This window comes from Polyodon spathula, chromosome 8 (genome assembly GCF_017654505.1).
Source record: "Polyodon spathula isolate WHYD16114869_AA chromosome 8, ASM1765450v1, whole genome shotgun sequence".
NCBI classification, from domain to species: domain Eukaryota; kingdom Metazoa; phylum Chordata; class Actinopteri; order Acipenseriformes; family Polyodontidae; genus Polyodon; species Polyodon spathula.
This window is the reverse complement of record NC_054541.1, coordinates 41461159-41482044: the sequence shown is the minus strand read 5'-3', so window position 1 is coordinate 41482044 and position 20886 is coordinate 41461159. Positions and strand designations below refer to the sequence as shown.

The 20886-nt window shown below is 36.6% G+C and overlaps 1 protein-coding gene across 1 annotated transcript in view; it reads right to left on the bottom strand.

Annotated features, from left to right (window-relative positions):
* LOC121319966 (calcium-independent phospholipase A2-gamma-like) overlaps positions 1–20886 on the bottom strand; it is a 29740-nt gene that overhangs the window by 5844 nt on the left and 3010 nt on the right. The window contains exons 2-8 of the mRNA XM_041257974.1: positions 18896–20098; positions 17372–17521; positions 17050–17201; positions 12240–12334; positions 11181–11352; positions 10659–10716; positions 9058–9252 (exon numbers count right to left, since the gene is read on the bottom strand). Coding sequence (XP_041113908.1) covers positions 9058–9252; positions 10659–10716; positions 11181–11352; positions 12240–12334; positions 17050–17201; positions 17372–17521; positions 18896–19984 — 1911 coding nt within the window. The 5' untranslated portion in view covers positions 19985–20098. The remainder of the gene's footprint in view (positions 1–9057; positions 9253–10658; positions 10717–11180; positions 11353–12239; positions 12335–17049; positions 17202–17371; positions 17522–18895; positions 20099–20886) is intronic.

Genomic DNA, 20886 nt, shown 5'->3' with positions numbered 1-20886 from the left:
ACAGAAATAGAAAATAGTCAATTAAAACTAAATTTTGGGACAAATTTTGGAAAAAAAAGGTACATAAAGCATTGAAGTGTTCTGATCACGAGTTATGCACCTTGTAAAATATTGTTGAACTCTCACCTCCTTCTGAATTTATTTATTTATATAAAAATGTGGTTGACTACAAAGTCACACCACCACTTTTAACTGTGCTTTAAATAGTGGCTTTTGTTTTGTAACACCTAAGTGGCAGATATCACATATCTCGTACAGTCTGCCAGAGAAGAAACAGGTTTAATATCTCAGAGACCAACTTAGAATAAAGGATTATGAGAATACATCTAGCGAAATGTACCCTTGAACTCAATTTCCAACCTAATATAGCTGCTACAGGTACATGTTGGCCTTATGACTTTATTGGATTAAGTGATTTTTTATAGATATTGTCAAAGCATAAACAAAGTTTCCATTTACTCAGGACCACTCTGTGTATCTCTTGCCAACTAAAAGCACAAGCTGCACTATAGTGTGAAACACCTGCCGGTACTAAAAAAAATAAAAAATAAATAGATTTCCTTCCTCATTAAATGACATGTTTTAACTCAAGGACAGAAGCAAAGGCAAATTCGAATTCTGTAGTGCTTTGGCATTATCAATTATTCAATGCACATGTACACTAGCAAGAAACCCATTTTTAACTACAGCTGCAACAAACAAACAAATTGGATAAGTCAGGGCTTGATTTTCTAAAGACAAGCAGTGGGTTGTTGGCACTGCATCTCCTAGGCTGGCTCATGCCATTTATTTTGTAAATACATGCCTTGAATTTTGGGGTACTCTTTATTCACAACAAATAACTTGTCACTTAAGATCTTATTATGTGTTCAAATACTGTTTGAATACGCTCATGATTTGCAGGGGATCTTAACCTGTGATATTTGGCCCTGGAGGAGAGTGTGGAAACAAGGAATTATTAAACACATGTTGTGCTGGGCTGTCAGTATTGCAAAAGTCTTGGTTTTCACAACTCACTTGATTTTGTAGAGGGGGATTCTGTTAGGGGTGCTATCAACTGGCTGGAATGCAAAACAGAGGTCATGTCTGCCTTGTGAATCCTGCAGGACTCATGAATGAACAGCAGAGGTGTTGACTTTGGCACACTACAAGACTGCTTCATGAGATGGGTATTTTTTTGGCTCAATCCAACGATGCTAGATCCAATGCATACACTGTTTAAAAGCCCTAGGGTTTGTTCCTTAATCCTTCCTCATTTTTCTGATCACTATGCCAACATTCCAGAATGAGTCTGTTGTAGTTATACAGTCATATTTAGAAATAGCTGTGAATCCTGGAGTAAATCTGTCTACAACTATTTCATTATAACTACTTCAATAAGCACTCCTGTACAGGCTGTGTGCAAAGCATGCAGGTTTCTCAAGGATTACAACCAGTGAGGTTATAACCATACAGATTCACAGTTCTGTTATCTCCAGGATTAATTACTTCTCAGTGACAGGTGGTCTACACTTCCCCGAGGCCCCTCATGGCTGGTCCTTTACATTGGCACATTGTCCAATGATCTGTGCTTTGAAGGTTTATAATTAAAACTATTTTTTTTTTTCCAATATGATGGCACATTTCAAGCACACAATTTGTCACCATCCTTTTCTCTACTGTGCATCTGCCCAACCTGCTCTATGGCACAGTATGTATAATAGCAGGTGGTAGGGTTGCAAAGTCAAAATGAAATGTGATCTTTCATGAATCAAAAAGGACAGACAAATGGCCTAACAATAAGAATTAACTGTGCAAACTCAAAACCACTTAATAGACAGCAAAAGTGAATGCTAGCAGTCCTTCATTAGTACTATGGATCCCCCACCACGTAAACACAATATTTCAGCAGTGTGGGTGGACAATCAGATGGTGTGGTTAAGAATATCATAGCAACATTTTATCAGGATTGGCCTAAAGTATTTACACCCCCGGGTTTCAGATTCTCAAAAAAAGCAAATAAAAAACAAACAAACAAACAAAAAAACCCACACACTATCATTTTATATATCTCTCTGGCTGTTAATTTACTTACAATGTAAAATACCTATTTCTTAATTTCCATTAGTCCAAAATAAAAGTGACCAATGATGCAATTAGTACAGCAAAATCTTAACTAAAGACCAAGTACTGATTCCCAAAGTGTTTCTTTAAAATTTGTATGATTGCCTATCTAGAAAACATGTATGTATGTATACACACACACACATATATATAACAACATATATATATATATATATATATATATATATATATATATATATATATATATATATATACACACACACATACACACACACACACACACACACACACACATACATACTGAGAATCTTTACTTCCCTATTCATCACGAGGACAGAGCACATTTTGAAATCAACATGTAATACCGATTCACAAAAAAGGAAACAAAACTGAACCAGGTAACTACAGACTTCTATTATATGCAAACTTATGGAAACTATAATAAGATCCAAAATGGAAAATTACCTATATGGTAACAGTATCCTGGGAGACAGTCAACGTGATTTTATGAAAGGGAGATAGCGTCTAACTAACCTGCTTGAATTTTTTGAGGATGCACCATCGAAAATGGATAATTGCAAAGCATATGACACAGTTTATTTAGATTTCCAGAAAGCTTTTGACAAAGTCCTGTATAAGAGATTAATTCTCAAACTGAACGCAGTTGGGATTCAAGGAAACACATGTACATGGATTAGGGAGTGGTTAACATGTAGAAAACAGAAAGTACTGATTAGAGGAGAAACCTCAGAATGGAGCGAGGTAACCAGTGGAGTACCACAGGGATCAGTATTAGGTCCTCTGCTATTCCTAATCTACATTAATGATTTAGATTCTGGTATAGTAAGCAAACTTGTTAAAATTGCAGATGACACAAAAATAAGAGGAGTGGCAAACACTGTTGCAGCTGCAAAGGTCATTCAAAATGATCTAGACAACATTCAGAACTGGGCAGACACATGGCAAACGACATTTAATAGAGAAAAGTGTAAGGTACTGCACGCAGGAAATAAAAATATGCATTATAAATATCATATGGGAGATACTGAAATTGAAGAAGCAATCTTCGAAAAAGACCTAGGGGTTTTTGTTTACTCAGAAATGTCTTTATCCAGACAATGTGGGGAAGCTATAAAAAAGGCTAACAAGATGCTCGGATACATTGTGAAAAGTGTTGAATTTAAATCAAGGGAAGTAATGTTAAAACTGTACAATGCACTAGTAAGACCTCATCTTGAATATTGTGTTCAGTTCTGCTCACCTCACTACAAAAAGGATATTGCTGCTCTAGAAAGAGTGCAAAGAAGAGCGACCAGAATTATTCCAGGTTTAAAAGGCATGACATATGCAGACAGGCTAAAATAATGGAATCTATTCAGTCTTGAACAAAGAAGACTACGCGGCGACCTAATTCAATCATTCAAAATTCTAAAAGGTATTGACAATGTCGACCTAAGGGACTTTTTCGACCTGAAAAAAGCAAAAACAAGGACCAGGGGTCACAAATGGAGATTAGACAAAGGGGCATTCAGAACAGAAAATAGGAGGCACTTTTATACACAGAGAATAGAGGGGGTCTGGAACCAACTCCCCAGTAATGTTGTTGAAGCTGACGCCCTGGGATCCTTCAAGAAGCTGCTTGATGAGATTCTGGGATCAATAGGCTACTAACAACCAAACAAGCAAGATGGGCCAAATGGCCTCCCCTCGTTTGTAAACTTTCTTATGTTCTTATGTCTGCTCTGCTAGAAGCAACAAAGAACAAGCAACACCCAGGCTTGAATAATCTGTTTCTGGCAGGATATTCTGATGCCTCGCACAACCTGCTAAGCCTGCTGCCTTGCAGGGACACTAAAAGGGAGTCTGACCATTTAATACAGTAAGGGTTAAAAAGACAATCTATAAAATTGTATTTGTTTCACCCAATAAAGACTTAAGAGAGGGGCATGGAATCAGTCAAAATCAAAAGCTCCATTAAATCACAATTAAACATCAAAGCAAGCCAGCAAAAGAATTATTCTGAGGACAGAATTCAAACTACTTTCAAGTTAAAAGTAAATTTACAAAAAAAACTGAAAATGCCTTCATTGTCATTTCATCTACAGTTTAGTTAAAATACAGATAATACCACACTGTCTGCTTCATGTATCATAGAGCTGAATACATAAACAGTCAGAGCTAGACTGATGCCAAATTATTTACATGGAGATATGCATATTTAATGTGGCAGGCTGAATCAGGGAGGGGAATTATAAAATGTGACATCTGTCTCGGAGTGGGTATAATAAATAATACAAATTAGCTTAAATTACACAATATATTTGCCACCATATCTAAATTGTAGTTCTCTGGTTAAAAAAAAAGTAAGTAAAGTATTTCAAAGATGTTTCTACTTGCAGGCTTTAAAAAAAATGACAGAACAAAAAACCTGAAGCTTTTCTTTGTGAATCCAAGAAAAGAACAAAACAGATCAGCGAGCTACTTAAATCCCAGATATCTTCAATTCTGGTGCCTGCCTTATATACTTAACAAGCAACGAACAGCAATAAGACAGCAAGAACAGTATGACAAAGGAACATAATATTTTAAGAATGTTTTTCATTTAAAACAACAAAAACCTTGGCTGAGCAGAGAAACACTACAAATAATACCACTCACATTGATTGAGCAAGTGAAAGCTATCCTTGTGCCACATAATTGTGTAAACTGGTTCACTTCACTGACCTATAACCCAAACGTCACTGGTTCAAGTTCTCTACTCAAGTTGCAAATGCAGGAAGGAAACCAAATTCTGTTCAAGCAAGTGAATTCATGTTAGTGAAAGTGGGGACAGTGCCCCCAGGCAGGGAAAGTAATCAAACAGCTTAGTGTCCTCCTCTTGAGGGAGTACAGATGGTCGTCTCAGGCTGTGCCCTTAACCACCGCATGCAAGAAAATAACTGACCTGAATAAATTTAAAATGGAACGCATGATCCCCTCAAGCTACCAATAAATAAATAAATATAAATAAATAAATAATACTATACAGTCATACAGGTATAACATTTTCTGCTTAACTTAATCCAAAAAGCAAGATGGGTTTAGACATGTACTGTATCAGGGTTTTTGTTCAGTCATCCCATTTATTACCTAATTTATTTTTTAAAAAGTAAACTCTTTAACTGAAACCAACTGCTACCATTTTTTAACCATTTAAAAATAACATCAAAGGCCTTCAGCAGGGGATCTGGCAGAATTACAGAGCAACATCTAATGCTGCAAAGTGCATATTACCCGTGATTAGTGTGCGGAAGAATGCCTATACCAATGTTACTGTTGAGTTTTAAATGAAAAAAAAAAAAAAAAAAAAAGGATTGTAGGATATTGATACTGCAGGAGTTAATTAGGAAAACCAAACACCAACATCGGTTAGTACTTTAACAAGGGATGCTGGGCTACATTAAAATGGGCTTTTCATTATACTATGGCACAAATACATGTATCATAAAAATCACATACTGCAAGACAAATACTGAAAAACTACAAAGCACAGATTGTTAACCTTTTGCCACGCTATTTTAGTTTGAGTTAAATTGGGTTAATGTAGTTTTCTTTTAGGGACAGAAAATCTCCTTCAAAATTCAAGTGACCCAATTAATATTAAAATATGGGAGAATATATTTAAATGTTTCTGTCAGTGTTGCAACTTGGCCTTGAGTGACCTGATATTGTTCACCTTCAACCGCAATCTGCCTAATTTGGTCACCAAAAAAACCCTCAAGTGTACATGTATATATTCATGGGGTTTATAGCTTGCTGCACAGGTTTTCAGCCTTGAGGGTGTTCGTGGTAAGTGCGTGCTACATCATATTCTCATGACAATGGAGGGATAATCTGGAATTTCTAAACTGCATGTATACCAAGCCAATCATAGCTGTGAAAATGACTATTTAAAATGTTTTCAGCCAAACAAAAAAAAAAAGGTGACACAGATCTTCAGATTACATTAACATAGAACGGAGTTCTGAATTTGGCAAAAAAAAAAAAAAAAAAAAAGAAAAAAACTCATGAGGTCATCTGAAGGGATCTTGTTTTAAAAATCCTTGCCATTGATATTGTAAATCTTCCTTGGATCCTTGGAAAGGATTTGTTAGTGTTAAAAAAAAGGATAATAAAAGAACAGAGTAAACAAGCAAGACTTGTTCAGGCATTAGTATGTGCATTAATAAATCTACTGATACCGATAGGTATCTATTTATTGGTATATCTGCCTATACTACAGACACACATAGGTTTCATTTTTAACTAATTGTAATTAGCATGTAAATTCTAATTAATCATATGATTATTTTCTGTAGGTGATGCATTAAATGTTAATGTTCTTTTTGCACAACAGTGCTGTGTTATTGTTCTCTTCACATTAGAGGGCTTGGTTTTGTTTCTGTGATCTGAAACCTTTCTAGAGAGACCGGGAGTGGCACAGCCAAGACTAATGCTTGAATGCCTACTTAGTAGAATCCATAGTAACCATTTTACATCAATGATTCTGAGGACATGACTTGCATTCCTCATTGACTGGCTCCTTGAGAAACAAAATGGTCCTTTTAAATAAAGCAAACTAAAAGGATTTGAGGGCTAGGGTTTTCAAATTCTTTCCTAATGCTTCGGTGGCATAATATACGTTTAACCTGTTTCAAACACTGGTACTCATATTGACATCATGTGCGGCAATGTAGATGGCACACATTGCTCATTACTGCGTTCTACGTCTGACCTTTTCATCGACATGTGTCATATTTAAAAGATACCAATTGCTTCACCAGACAGAAGTAAATGAAGTTCACAAGCCTCTTTCTGTCATAATGAATATTGAAGGCATCTACAAAATAATCAGAACAGGGCTTGGGATCTGTGTTTACAGCAAGGAATTGGGACCAAAAACCAAATCGGTCAATACAACAAAAGTATGGTCTCATGTGTAAAAATCTCCTCTTCTTAGAGTCCAGTAACCATTATCCTCAATACAGTATAATACCACACACAAAGGTAAAAACATAGCATACTATAGCTTTTTCAGTTCTAGTTTATCTCTGCATGTATGTTAAAACTAAAGTATTTTATAACCATACATATACTGGTAAGACATGCAACTTATTTAATAGTTACATTAAAAAAAAAAAAACTAACTTGTACTAAAAAGACAAGGGTACTGGGGGGGGGGGGGGCAATACAAAACCATCTAGATTTAAATCTAATGCTTGGCACTATTTGACATGCCAACATAAGCACACTGAATTTGCAATGAGCTCTAACCTGACAACATTGTGTTATGTAGGCAGAAGAGAAATAGTTACGGCAGTGAAGGCATGCAAAAAAAAAAAAAAAAAAAACAACAAAAAAAAAAAAAAAAAAAAAAGCAAGCACCACAGCAAGATTTGTTTTCCAAGTAGTTGCTCTACGCATTTGACCTGAAGGGATGCAAGCCAGTGAACCGTTTTCAAAGCTAGAATGCAAAACCATTACTAATGATGTTTTTCTTTATGAGAATTTGATTAGCACTTCAGAAATTGAATGGGAAACTTGATGAGCAGACCACCTTACTCTCTAATGTATGTTTTCCCCATATATTAATGAACTAATCTGAAATGAGCATGTTTAAACAGCATGTTCTTGATTTTTTTTAATTTAGTAGTCGCCAATTGATTTTACTCCATTTTTGTCCCAATCTGAAATAGCCAACTGTATTTTAGGCTCAGCTCAACGCTACCCTACCCTACATATCCTGGACTTGAACCAGCGACCTCCGACCTGCAATCCACGCAAAGTACCTTTGCCGGATGCACCACTCGGGAGCCCCTCTTTTTTTTTTGAGGAGTATCAATAACACTGAAATTATAAAGGTGGCATCTCAAACTGATGAGATACTAGCAGTTTAAATAGTGGGGAGGCACACGATGACAGAATGACAAATGCATACAAGCACCACACTTAGGGTGGCTAAATAAATTACTACAAAATAAGCAAAATGTAAATATATTTTATCTGCCAGGTTTGAGTTTTATTTGAATACATTGCAATTTTAAATTTCACTGGACAGTTTCCACAAAAGAATTGATATTTTGGAGCAATGCAGAAGAGCTTTTATTTCTTTTATTTATTCAAAACTAATGGAATAAATCTTAACAGACGGTTGGTAAATTATTAATCATGTTCTTAATTGCACATATATATTAAAAAAGAAAATACAAAAACAAAAAGCAGAATGGGGAGGTGGGGGGCTTCTATCAGATGCCGGGTGAATTCCCAGCTCTCCAGGAATCCATCATGTATTCTCTTTCATTCTGTCTATCCACCTTTCTGAACCTTGAAGGCATTAAACTGTAAACCACATGCCATGACTCAGTATTAAAAACGGTGTGTGTGTGTGTGTGTGTGTTTCAGCCAGCGTAACTGAAATATTGTGTACAATAATAATAATAATAATAGAAAGAAAAATACTACTAAAGTCAAGAATTCAATTCCTTTGCCCTTAAATATTTATTATTGTCCATAAATTGAGATTCACCATTATATGATGAAAGAGGTCATTGTATTAATTATGCCATGTCCTGTCAAACCTTTTTAATCTCACTCCGGTTAACACTGCTCATTATTGCCACATTGAAATGTCAATCAACAGGGACAACTGCTTGATCTCATCACTCTGATTAGTATCACACTCTGTGTAACATTAAATCACATTTATCTTTCATGCACCCCAATTAATGTGACTGTGGGAAATTAAAATAATGTGTCTAGAATGTTGCAGTACAGTATTTTGTTTGTTTACATTTGTGTTATGTTTTTAAATATTACACTAAAATAACTTAAATATTAATTATTACTTCATAATTGTATAACATTGTATTTTGAAGACAATTGAGAGACCCCAGATCTCTCCAATTATTATCATTTTAGTCCCGGACTGAAGAAAATGCACAGGGTTAAACAGAAAATGATGCTTGACGGTTCTACCTGATGCAGGTCGTTTCCCAGAACAAATTCTTGGAAATAGCCAGGTGCGGCAGAGGAGGCTCGGAGAGCTTGCCAGAGCTTGTGGTGACAGCCTCCTAAGTAGTGTGATTTCACTCCGGGGGGAAGGTTGTAGTTCCTGAAGACATAAGCTTTCAAAGGTGTTCCTCGATTCACTATTGTACTCACTGCTGCCACCTTGTGGGGGGAAAAAACATGTTACCATCATTACTCCCTTAAAGAATAGCGCTCCATTAAAGAACAGCAGTGGTTGTATTGCTATGTAACTGTGCAGATGTTTTTGTTTGGTACTAACTTGATCAAGCTATTACTGCAAACAGTAAAGAAATGTACAAAATACTCCTGGCAACTTTCTGCAAAGTAAGAGCTGCAGAGACGTCTTTGCTATTATACAACAGCATACTTGACTTCATTTCTTAGAGGCACTTTTTAACTAAGCAGGTTGAAAGGACAAAAACAAGGCTGGATGCATAGTGCTCCAATGACCAGGACATAAATGTGTCTTTTAGTCAACGGAACATTTTAATTGGAAACACTAGTATGAAACTACTATTTATGAATGGAAAGTGCCTAGAATTAATTTATTTCACTTGGTTACCAGTGACAAAACAGCAGATGTTTGCAATATTTTATAGATGACTCTCAAGCTCCCTATTAACACACACACACACACATTTTCCCCCCCATGAATTAGAACAAAAGCCCTTTTGTTAAACGTCTTCAATTCAGTTCATCATCCCTAGTCAAGCATAGTTCTGTTTAACATGTTTCTTATGAAACATCTAAGAAAATAAGTGAATCTCCTACACGTTATGTCCACACAAACCTGTCTGTTATGACCAGTGTGAACATGTTGTGCAGCAAGAGTTTATTAAGTAGTTTAAAATTTGAATACGCACACACACACACTAATTTTATATAAAAATTGTGCTCATGGAACCTATTGTTATCTCTTACAAAATCTTAAATAGTTCAATGTTTAAAACAACTGGATTACCACCTATTTTAAAACCTCACCCCAATAACACTTCAGATTTACATTCCCTTTTTTTAAACTTACTAAAAAGAAATATTATTAAAAAAATGTGTTGTCTTGTTTTAAGCCAAGTCAAATGTCTCACAATTCTCCCATAGACCTAAATTAGTAATGCAATGTTTTAATCTAAATTTAGTTGGTTGCAAAAACAACATCTTGAAAGGAAAATACAAGCATATAAAACAGAACAGTTTCTTTAACCAATTCAGTTTTACCTAACTTTCACAGATGGGATTTAACAGAGCTGTAATCAAATTATTATGGATGCCTGGTAGGTTGATGCCTGTAAAAAAAGCGTGTAGCTGAATATTTGCTTCAGATAGCCATGCATAATCAACGCCTTTTAAACATGGGTACAAAAAAGAACTATTCTTATGATAAAGTTCAGGCCTTTACAGGGGAGGGTAATTACGTGTTTATTGTATTTCAATTAGAGTTTCTGTTTCACCAGTGTACACATCATTTGAATGAATTAGGCAAGGGATTGTCCCTGCCCTCACCTCCCCTAGGTGTGTAATATCCAATAGGCTTCATTACATTAACTCACCTTTGGACATTTTGCATTCCTAGCAGTTTCTATCATGAGATCGGATCCTATTCTTTCCCTGCAGAAAATAAAAACACATTTGAAAAGGGAACATCTATGGACAAGACGTGTCTAAAATATTCCTCAAAACAGAGATAGAAATGAAAACAATTACACAAGAAATATTAGGAATGACAGAAGTCCATTGTCCATTTGTTGTTGAGAAGCATGCATACTAATTGGATGAAAGAATCATAGAAGACAGATTTGCACTAAATACAAAGCCAATATCTGAAAGTAATCGGCACCATTTTAAAATTAACTCACACAATTGCAAAACAGTATACACGCTAGCTACCAGCTGGTTGTTTGTGTATGAAGTCTGTACTGTATACTTCAGCATGTTCAAAACATGGCAGAGGTGGATTTTATTACTTTTAAATATCTACTATAGGAGTTAAAATTGTTGGAGACAAATAACTTTAGAAATATTACCAAATAGCAATTGATGTAACCAGATCGAACCAGAACATGAAGGCTTACTTCAGTATGGTTTCCCATATTTCACTGTCATAAAAGGCATGGCTCCAGCCCATCTTCACTGTCCCAACAATGACATTCTGTTTGAACACATCAGAGCCCAGCCTCCTGTACAAATCCTCACACTCAGCAAGAGGAATCTGGAACAGCCCCAGCATAAAGCCTAGTATAGCCCCTGGAAGGTGAACATAAAATCTGTTGCAGCAAACATTAACACAGTTCAACAAAGTCAATAGAATGGGCTTAGCTTGCATGTGGTGTTACTTCAGAAGAAGCTGGCTTTGTTTATCTTTCTGTTCCTACAGAGTCTTTACATTTTTAACAAGTCTCAGGTCAATATCTAACTGTTAGACTTCTATAGCAGTGTTTGGGGGGTCTGGGGTCCCCCTGTGGCTGCTGGTTTTCATTCCAACCGAGCACTCAATTACTTAACAAGACCCTTAATTGAACGGTTGCAGATTTCAAGTTAACTATAACATTTTATATGTAACTTGAATTCTGCAACTGTTTAACCGCTGAAAACAATTAAAAAGGTCTAATTAAGCAAATTATCAGTTCAATTAATGATCTAGTTAAGTAATTGAGAGCTCAGTTGGAATAAAAACAGCAGACACAGCGGACCCCCAGGACCAGGGCTGAGAAACACTGCTCTACTGGGTGGGTACACATTTTACTTTTATATTTGATGTTTATGGGGTTAATATGTTCATGCTCAGTCATCTCAGTCAACTGATGTAAAGCTAGCACCCTCTAATGTTCAAAATAGGAACTGCATCTTAATTTTCAGAGTTGAGGATCAAATTAAATAAGTCTTTTATAGTCATATAGACTATAATACATTGTAATTATTGTATGTAATTAACACAGTATATATATATATATATATATATATATATATATATATATATATATATATATATATATATATATATATATATATATATATAAAAAATCAATACAGTACAATACCAATAAAAACCCTCTTCAGAATGAAATCAACACAAAATCAATGATGGGTGACAACCTGGATTTGATGGATGCAAACATATTGTTGTAACATACCTGTGCTAACGCCGCAGATGTAATCAAACAGCTGATAAATTGGCTTTCCAGTGAGCTCTTCCAGTTTATGCAGAGTCTGAAGTGCAACCAGTCCTCTGCCATAAATCACAAAAACAAAGATTAAATTATAATATTGCATACAGTATATACAGAGCTTATAGAAAGTCTACATTCCATTTTCAAAATTCACCTTTTGTTGCCTTATAGCCTGGAATTAAAATGCATGTGTGTGTGTGTGTGTGTGTGTGTATGTATATATATATATATATATATATATATATATATATATATATATATATATATATACATACAACATACATACATACATACATATATATATATATATATATATATATATATATATATATATATATATATATATATATATATATATATATATATATATATATATATATATATATATATATATATATATACATATATATATACACCCTATATATATATATATATATATATATATATATATATATATATATATCCATCACACATCACAATATTATATATATATATATACATAATATATATATATATATAGAATATATATATATAATATATATATATATATATATATATATATATCCATATATATATATATCATATATATAATATATATATTCCATATATACTATATATATATATATATTATATATATAGATATATATATATAGATATATATAGATATATATATATATTATATAGTAGATATATACATATATATATATGATACATACATATATATATATTAGATATATATATACATATAGATATTATATATTATATATATATATATATATATATAATATTATATATATAGTATATATATATATATATATATATCCATATATATATACACACACACATGCATTTTAATATACATATAAATTACTTACACATCCTACCCCACAACTTCCAAGTGATAAAAATATTCCAGAAATTTGTAGAAAATTAATTAAAAATAAAAACTTAAAAAGCTTGCTTGGATAAGTGTCCACCCCCCCCCCCCCCCCCCCCCCCCCCCCCCTGTAATAGCAATCCTAAGTTAGCTCAGATGTAACCAATCACCTTAAAAATCACACACCAAGTTAAGTGGCCTACATCTGTATTAAATTGTAGTGATTCACATGATTTCAGGATAAATTCAGCAGTTCCTCTAAGTTCCCTCTGCCTGGTAGTACATTTCAAAGCAAAGACTCAACCATGAGCACCAAGGCGCTTTAAAAAAAACTCTGGGACAAAGTTGTTGAAAGACACAGATCAGGGGATGGGTATAAAAAAATATCAAAGGCCTTGAATATCCCTTGGAACATGGTCAAGATGATTATTAAGAAGTGGAAGGTGTATTGCACCACCAAGACCCTGCCTAGATCAGGCTGTCCCTCCAAACTGGATGACCAAGCAAGAAGGAGACTGATCAGAGAGGCTACCAAGAGGCCAATGGCAACTTTGGAAGAGCTACAAGCTTTTATGGCCAAGACTGGTCAAAGTGTGCATGTGACAAGAATACCCAAGCACTCCACAAATCTGGACTGTATGGTAGGATGGCAAGAAGGAAACCATTATTCAAGAAATCCCATCTTGAATCCCATTTGAAGTATGCAAAAAAAATTTTGCCTAAATGCAAAGCGTTATGTTTGGCGCAAACCCAAAACAGTGCATCACCCAAAGAACACCATCCCTACTGTGAAGCATGGTGGTGGCAGCATCATGTTATGTGGATGTTTCTCATTGGCAGGGACTGAGGCACTTGTCAGGATAAAAGGGAAAATGAATGGAGCAAAGTACAGAGAAGTCTTTGAGGAAAACCTGCTGCCCTCTGCAAGAAAGCTGAAACTGGGACAGAAGTTCACCTTTCAGCATGACAACAACCCAAAGCTCAAAGCCAAAGCTACACTGGAGTGGCTAAGGAACAAGAAGCTAAATGTCCTTGAGCGGCCCAGTCAGAGTCCCGACCTAAATCCAATCGAAAATTTGTGGCATGACCAAGATTCCTGCCCATCAATGCTCTCCAAGGAACGTAACAAAGCTTGAACAGTTTTGCTTCCACCAAGTATTAACTCAGGGGGGTGGAGACTTATCCAGGTATGATCTTTCAGCTTCGTATTTAATACATAATTCTTTTCTTAATAAAACCTTTTTTTCCCCCCTTAACAATGTGGAGTACGGTGTGTAGATAAGTGGAAATAAATCTTCATTTAAATGCATGAAACTCTGAGGCACTGACATAACAAAATGTGAAAAAAAGTTCAAGGGCGTGTAGACTTTCTATAGGCACTGTAAGAAAGCTACTTATCACAGCAGTGACTACATCTGTATGTATGTCAACCTAGTACAACAATAAGGTTAATTAATAAAGAACTATAGTATCATCAAAGCATATGGTGCTAACAAAATAATTCCAGTAAATCTTAACACATTTGTAGCTACTATTTCTGGGTCTCACATTTTCATATACAGAAATGTCACACATTATGGTAAAGGTTAATTTGATCTTTTAATGTAGGGCCCTATGGAATCCGTGTTAACAAGAACACGGACGGAATCACAGAATCAAAAGAACAATGCAGAATTAAGTGCTGTATGAAAAAAATTCACTTGGCAGTAGAGCATCAAGCTTGAAATTTACATATTTGAAGGGGAAATGTGAAACTAATTGCGAGCGCAGGCAGTGGCGTAACTTTGGTTTCAACAGTGGGTGCAGAGCAGTTTCTGTAGCTGGATTAGAAATGAGGCGGGGTATTCTGTAAGGAACAAACAGCGAGAAGGGTTGAAATCGGTGAAAATAATTGAGTTTGAGAGCATTAAGTAAATGCAATCATTTTTGAGGACTTCAACAATTAGACAACATACTATTTTTAACGTCCGTATTAAAACACAAAGTACTACTCACACAGACTACTATTCTTTTATTAAAGAATATACTGCCACCGTTTGTATTTTATGATGATGGTAATAAAAAAATAACTTCATTTGAATTAAGGATCCATAGATAGGTGGACAGCAGGGATATTTTACAGTACAGTCACTTTTGAATAATAAGAAACCCAGTGTTCAGAGAGAAGGTTTATGGTAGTGAAAACATGTGCGTAGCATTAAATATAGAATTGATCAATTTCAAATTTAAACAAAAAAAAAACACCACTCGGCTCAATGCCTATCTGTTTGCTTTGGAGCGCCCCACACTGCACTTTAAAAACGGGTTGTGTTTTTTTTTAAGTTAATAATACTATTTTTCAATACAATTAGAATAATAGTTTAAAAAAAATACTCTTAATCCAATGAACACAAACTCAAACTGGAAAAAGCAGAAGCCTGTAGATTTGCGGTTTTGTGTTATTCATCTTGCCTGCAGTGTGCATAAGTTCATTTAAATAAACCTAATTATATAAAAAAATTTTAATGGCAATCAGAACAAAATAACAAGGATTCCACAGGGCCCTACTAATGTGGTAATTGACTTGAAGCAGTTATATCAATGCTGCACTTCCTGTCAACTTTGAGATGTTTCATGAAGAAGAAGCCCATAGGAAAAGCAGCAAATGATACTCGTGCGTTAAGCTTCTGGGAGTTTGAGTATCCTTTAAGAAAAATAAATAGCAAAGATATATATATTATATATATAGTGAAAGATCCTCACAACTCACTCGTTCGCTGCCCCTTTAAAACAGACCCAGCACACGGAAATGTATTTTTAAATCGCTTTCACGCTATTTTTAATAAACACCAATGAATATAACAAAACCAACAAAACAGAAACAAACACCTAGGTCTCTCCTGGAGCTCTAACCAAACATTAATATGTCCCTGACTAATACGCAGGACGGCTAAGCCGTTTACCTGCAAAACAAACACCATAAGACACAGGCTAAACACAATGACTTACTTTGCAATGACTGCTCACGCTCACGCTCATGCACGCACGCACGCACGCACGCACGCACGCTCTCCACTCAGCAGCCCCAATCAGTCTGGCTGCCTCTCAAATACCCTGCACCTGGCTCTAATTTATAATTATCACCAGGTGCAGGGGACTAACTAAATCATTAAACAATTAACCCGTTCACCCACAGTGCATGCTCACATGGATTTAGCAGGGAGGAATTTTAACACCCTCCATGCTATCTCACACATCCTCCCCCACAAGTGTGCAAAACTGACCGGCCATACCAATGCCACCCCCTCCCCTAAAACCCAACCACCCACACTCAAATCCAGAAATGTCTATTTCCGCCCACTTCCACGGGCGGACTTGAGGCTGGGTCGGTCTTTCCGGCACCTCCGGAAAGGGACCATGTACCGGCGACAAGGGACCCCATCGGGATGACAGGGCCAACCAAAGCGACGACCGGGAAACAGGGGAGGATGCAGCAGTGGGCAGAGATCTTCCCCTGGGGACCGGGGTAGCGATGTCCGATCACCCAGGGGAAGCGAAGCAGCGAACCGGGGGAGCACCAGCGACGTCCGAGTGTTCGAGAAGAGCGGAGGAGGGAAGCAGGGGAAAAGCTGTGGCCAATGCTGTAGACTCCCGGGCTCCAGGTCCAGCGCATGGAGGTCTAGGAGTACTGGCAGGGTGTCCAGGAGCACGGGGCTAGGGACCGCACCTGGCAGTGCCGGACTGGTTCGCTGGGGTGATGGAAGTGGGCACCTCACCTCCCCTCTGGGCTCTGGGAGCGGCGGCTCCTCCCCTCTGGGCTCTGGGAGAGGCGGCTCCTCCTTCTTAATATATATATATATATGCTACTTTTAGAAAATAATTGACTATTGAGAGGGCAGACAGTGCTGTGAGCTTTACCTTGTTCCCCCACCATCAATGGAAAGCACTCGAATGCCACGCCCTTTCACAGGGTCTATGTATCCCACCAAAGACAGAGCCTCTCGAACAGCAGCCTGCAGAGTCTCATCACTGGCCTGTCTTAGTCGCAACAAGCAGGGAATGACCTTCTCCTAATAACAGGATGAAGAAAATATTACAACTATGGTGATTTTTGGCCTCATATACATTTCAAGCAGTATTTGTCACAACACTTTGAGTGAAGTTAAAGAAAGCAATTGTTGTGATAAAAGCTTGAAGCAAGTCTGCTGGTAAAGCCTTCTGTGCAACAGTCTTGACCTACCTTCACGGCTACACCTTTGGTTTCTGGGAACTCTAGTAGATGATAACTCAGTTCCTCAACCCTGTTGATATAGACCTTTACATCAGAGGCTCTCTGCAGTGCTTGGACTAGTGCTCTGGTTCGGTTATCCACACTGACTCTTGCAATTATCTGAGGAAGAAAACACATCAAACAAAAACACAAATCAGCAGATTTAAAAAACCTTGAACTAAATACGTATATATGCTTCCAGCCACCCCCCACCCCCCCCCAAAAAAAAATGATATACAGTAAATTAAAATTGGAAGTACCATGCATTGAGTACTGGAGTATTGCAAAGTTCAGCTTGTCAAGCAACTGATTCATCTTAGTATTTAATGATACAATGAGTGCTCATGAAATCCAGACTCTAAACTGTCAGATGTCAAGCATCTTCAAGCCACAACACACACACACAGCTGTAGTGCCAATTCATAAAGAACCTATTCTGTGGAAACCGGTCCCCCCCACCCTCTTTGGGATTTCTATTCTTCAAAAACATTATGAATAGTGTTTCAAACAAAATGGAAAAAAACCCCAAAAACTAATTTGCAAAACAAAATGGTGCACTAGCACAACTTCCAAACAAACAGATAAATAGTATAAATGTCCCTGTTAACAGCTTAATAGAGACTGAATTTGGAATGTAAGTTTACACTCGGTCTGACAGAAAAGAAGGTTCTTGGTAGCACATATGCCAATTACATAATTCCCTTACCTATCTTAAAATGCAAAATTATAAGCTGTAACCTGACCTATACAGCATCCACAAATATAAAAAATGTAAGTTTAACACACAGATAGACTGCGTATATGTAATACCCCAAGACTATGACATAATCAACCATTTGTGTTAAATAATGATCTTACCAAGTTTCTTCACAATTGGACATGCAGCTCCCTGAACCTGCAATTGTAAAGTTTGACCCTTGTATATGTGCCTACAACACAGTTGGCTCCACTATATCCATATTCAATATTATGTAACAGGCATGGAGAACCCAAGCATTTATGGCTTAAATAAATTATGACCAAGCTGCAAATACTTGCAAACCATCTGACATTGTGGCGAAAGGATGTCAAAAGGCCAGACTGATAAAAATGACCTGACACATCATGGGTCATAAAATCAAGAAACACTTCTCAACAATTACTTGAGAAATTTAGTAGAAAAAAAAATTCTCTCTAAGGATTAACATAATGCTGCCTCCTGCAACAACGATGTTGCAGAACGATGCATGAACAGGATATACTGGTATTTAGTAAAACATTTTTCTTTTTCCTGGCAAACATTTCAGAGTAAAAGTAAAAAAAAAAAAAAAAAGTAACCTCCTAGTTGATGTGTAAATTAAAAAAAAAAAAATCAGGATTATGTTGAAAGAAAATTGTTGTGATATGGACAACATAGGATACAGAAAAGGCAAAGTAAGCAACACGTTTCTGGTAAACACTGCACAGGGTTCTGTAATGCTTTAAAGTACTGAGAAAGAGCAACCTACATCCTACCTTTTCTCTCTGAAGTGAAAGACGCTTGGCTTTGTCATCTGAAGTCTTGGGCTCCTTAACAGTCACTGTCTCCCCCTTCTTTGCTGTCTCTTCCACTGCTGACTGCAGTGCATTTTTGTCTTCTGCACTACTTTTAGACTCAGACCGAAATCTCGGTACCAAGGTGCTGAGATAGCTGCCCATGAATGCCTGCACACTATTGGTAGAGCATGCCAGAACATTGGCTATTCCCTTTTTTGGAGAAGTTGAAACAGCAGAGGCAGGTGTGGATTCAGAAGACACTGCTGAATTCGGAGATTTGGTGGTATCATCTTTTTTATCAGGCTTTTTATCAGGATCCATGTCTGTTTTGCCCCCAAAATAATCATTCACGTGAGTCGCTACAAAATTGTAGGTTTCACCAAAATTGGTGGTAAAGTAGCTAGGATGGAAAAGATCTGTTTTTGTACCTTTAGCAGCTGAAGAATCTCTGGACGTTTTCTGATTCAAGTTGTTATTTGCAGTACTTATGGTGGATGCTGAATTTCCATGAGCTAGGATGGGTTTCTCCAAAGGCTTCTTTTTGTCTTCAAGTTTATTAGATTTTGGATCAGCAGCAACCGACACAGGTTTGTCAGAATCATCACTTTTAAACTGTACTATGGATTCTATTTCCTTCCCTGCTGCACTCGTGCTTGGCTTCAGTCGGACAATTTTCAACAGGAGCTCGGTATGAGTACTGCTGACGGCTTTCGAAACAGACTCCAAGGTGTTCTTGATTCGAGACATGCAGTGGCTCAGGCTGGTTGAGCCACGTGATAATGAGGTACTGAACTGGGAAATGTTAGAGTATAATCCAAATTTGCTCCTGAGGTAACTGCCTCTACTAAAAATTAATTTCACGCCCTTGTTTTTTGTGCATTGACTCTGCTTCAAGTATGCTACTTTACCACCAAATGGTGTTCGGAGGTGAAGGATTCTGGTTGGATTTATCCTGCAGTGGATGTTGGTTGACTGTAAAGGTGCTCGCCTTTGACCCTGGCTGAGCCACAAGTTTCCCACCCTACTCAGAATATACAAATAGGTATCTACAATCGAACTCACAGTCATTCCTTCAGAGTCTGGAGGCCTTATTACTGTTTAAATAATTCTAGTTCATTGTCATTATCATCATAATCTTCCCTGTACTATCATACAGCATTTTCTTCTTCTTCCAAATAACACCTGCAATGAAAACAAGAACACATAATTAGGGTTAAGCAAAAGCTGTTCCTCATACAGTTATTTATTTTTATTTTATTGTCAATTGGAATTGCTATATACTACTGTATATCTTAAACTATATCTTAAACAGGCATCCTATATTCCTGAAAAATATAGGTGAAAACATGCTATGGTCAATGGTCCTAAACATTTATAAAAATAAATAAATAAAAAAAACACCTCATGAAAAAACCACTATCACACATCTTCATTTGTGAATGATGGGGAGCTGTGTCCGATACAATACATACTGTACCCTGTGTTTGCTTAGTCAGACAAACATCAAGCTGAGCTCACATAAAAAACACAAAAGTAAATAGCTTCATTCAGGGCACATGTGATGTAATCACAATAAAACATGAGAAGTTTAAAGTACTTTAGATAGCTCAGCATAAAAGTAATGTAAGTTCCCAAGGTATTTCAAAACCACAAGAATGGTGGTGCACTCATACACAAATACATGCAAGAGTAATGACACTCTCCTATACATTTTGTGCAAAATGTAGAGACACCAGAACGAAGTGCACATGTGGGAAAACACAAGAGAGATATGCTGGTGTCTCCCTAATGTTTATGGCTTTGGGTTATCAGTCTGATGTGGCCCAGAGATACGGCAATGTGCTAAGGGTTGTATAGAGCATTTAAAACAGTTTTCTTTCATAAACTGTCATTATCCCCCCTGCAAAACTGAGCCAACCCCAACCAAAACTGCAGGGCTATTTTACCCCATCTTCTCCTGTTTGCTGTAA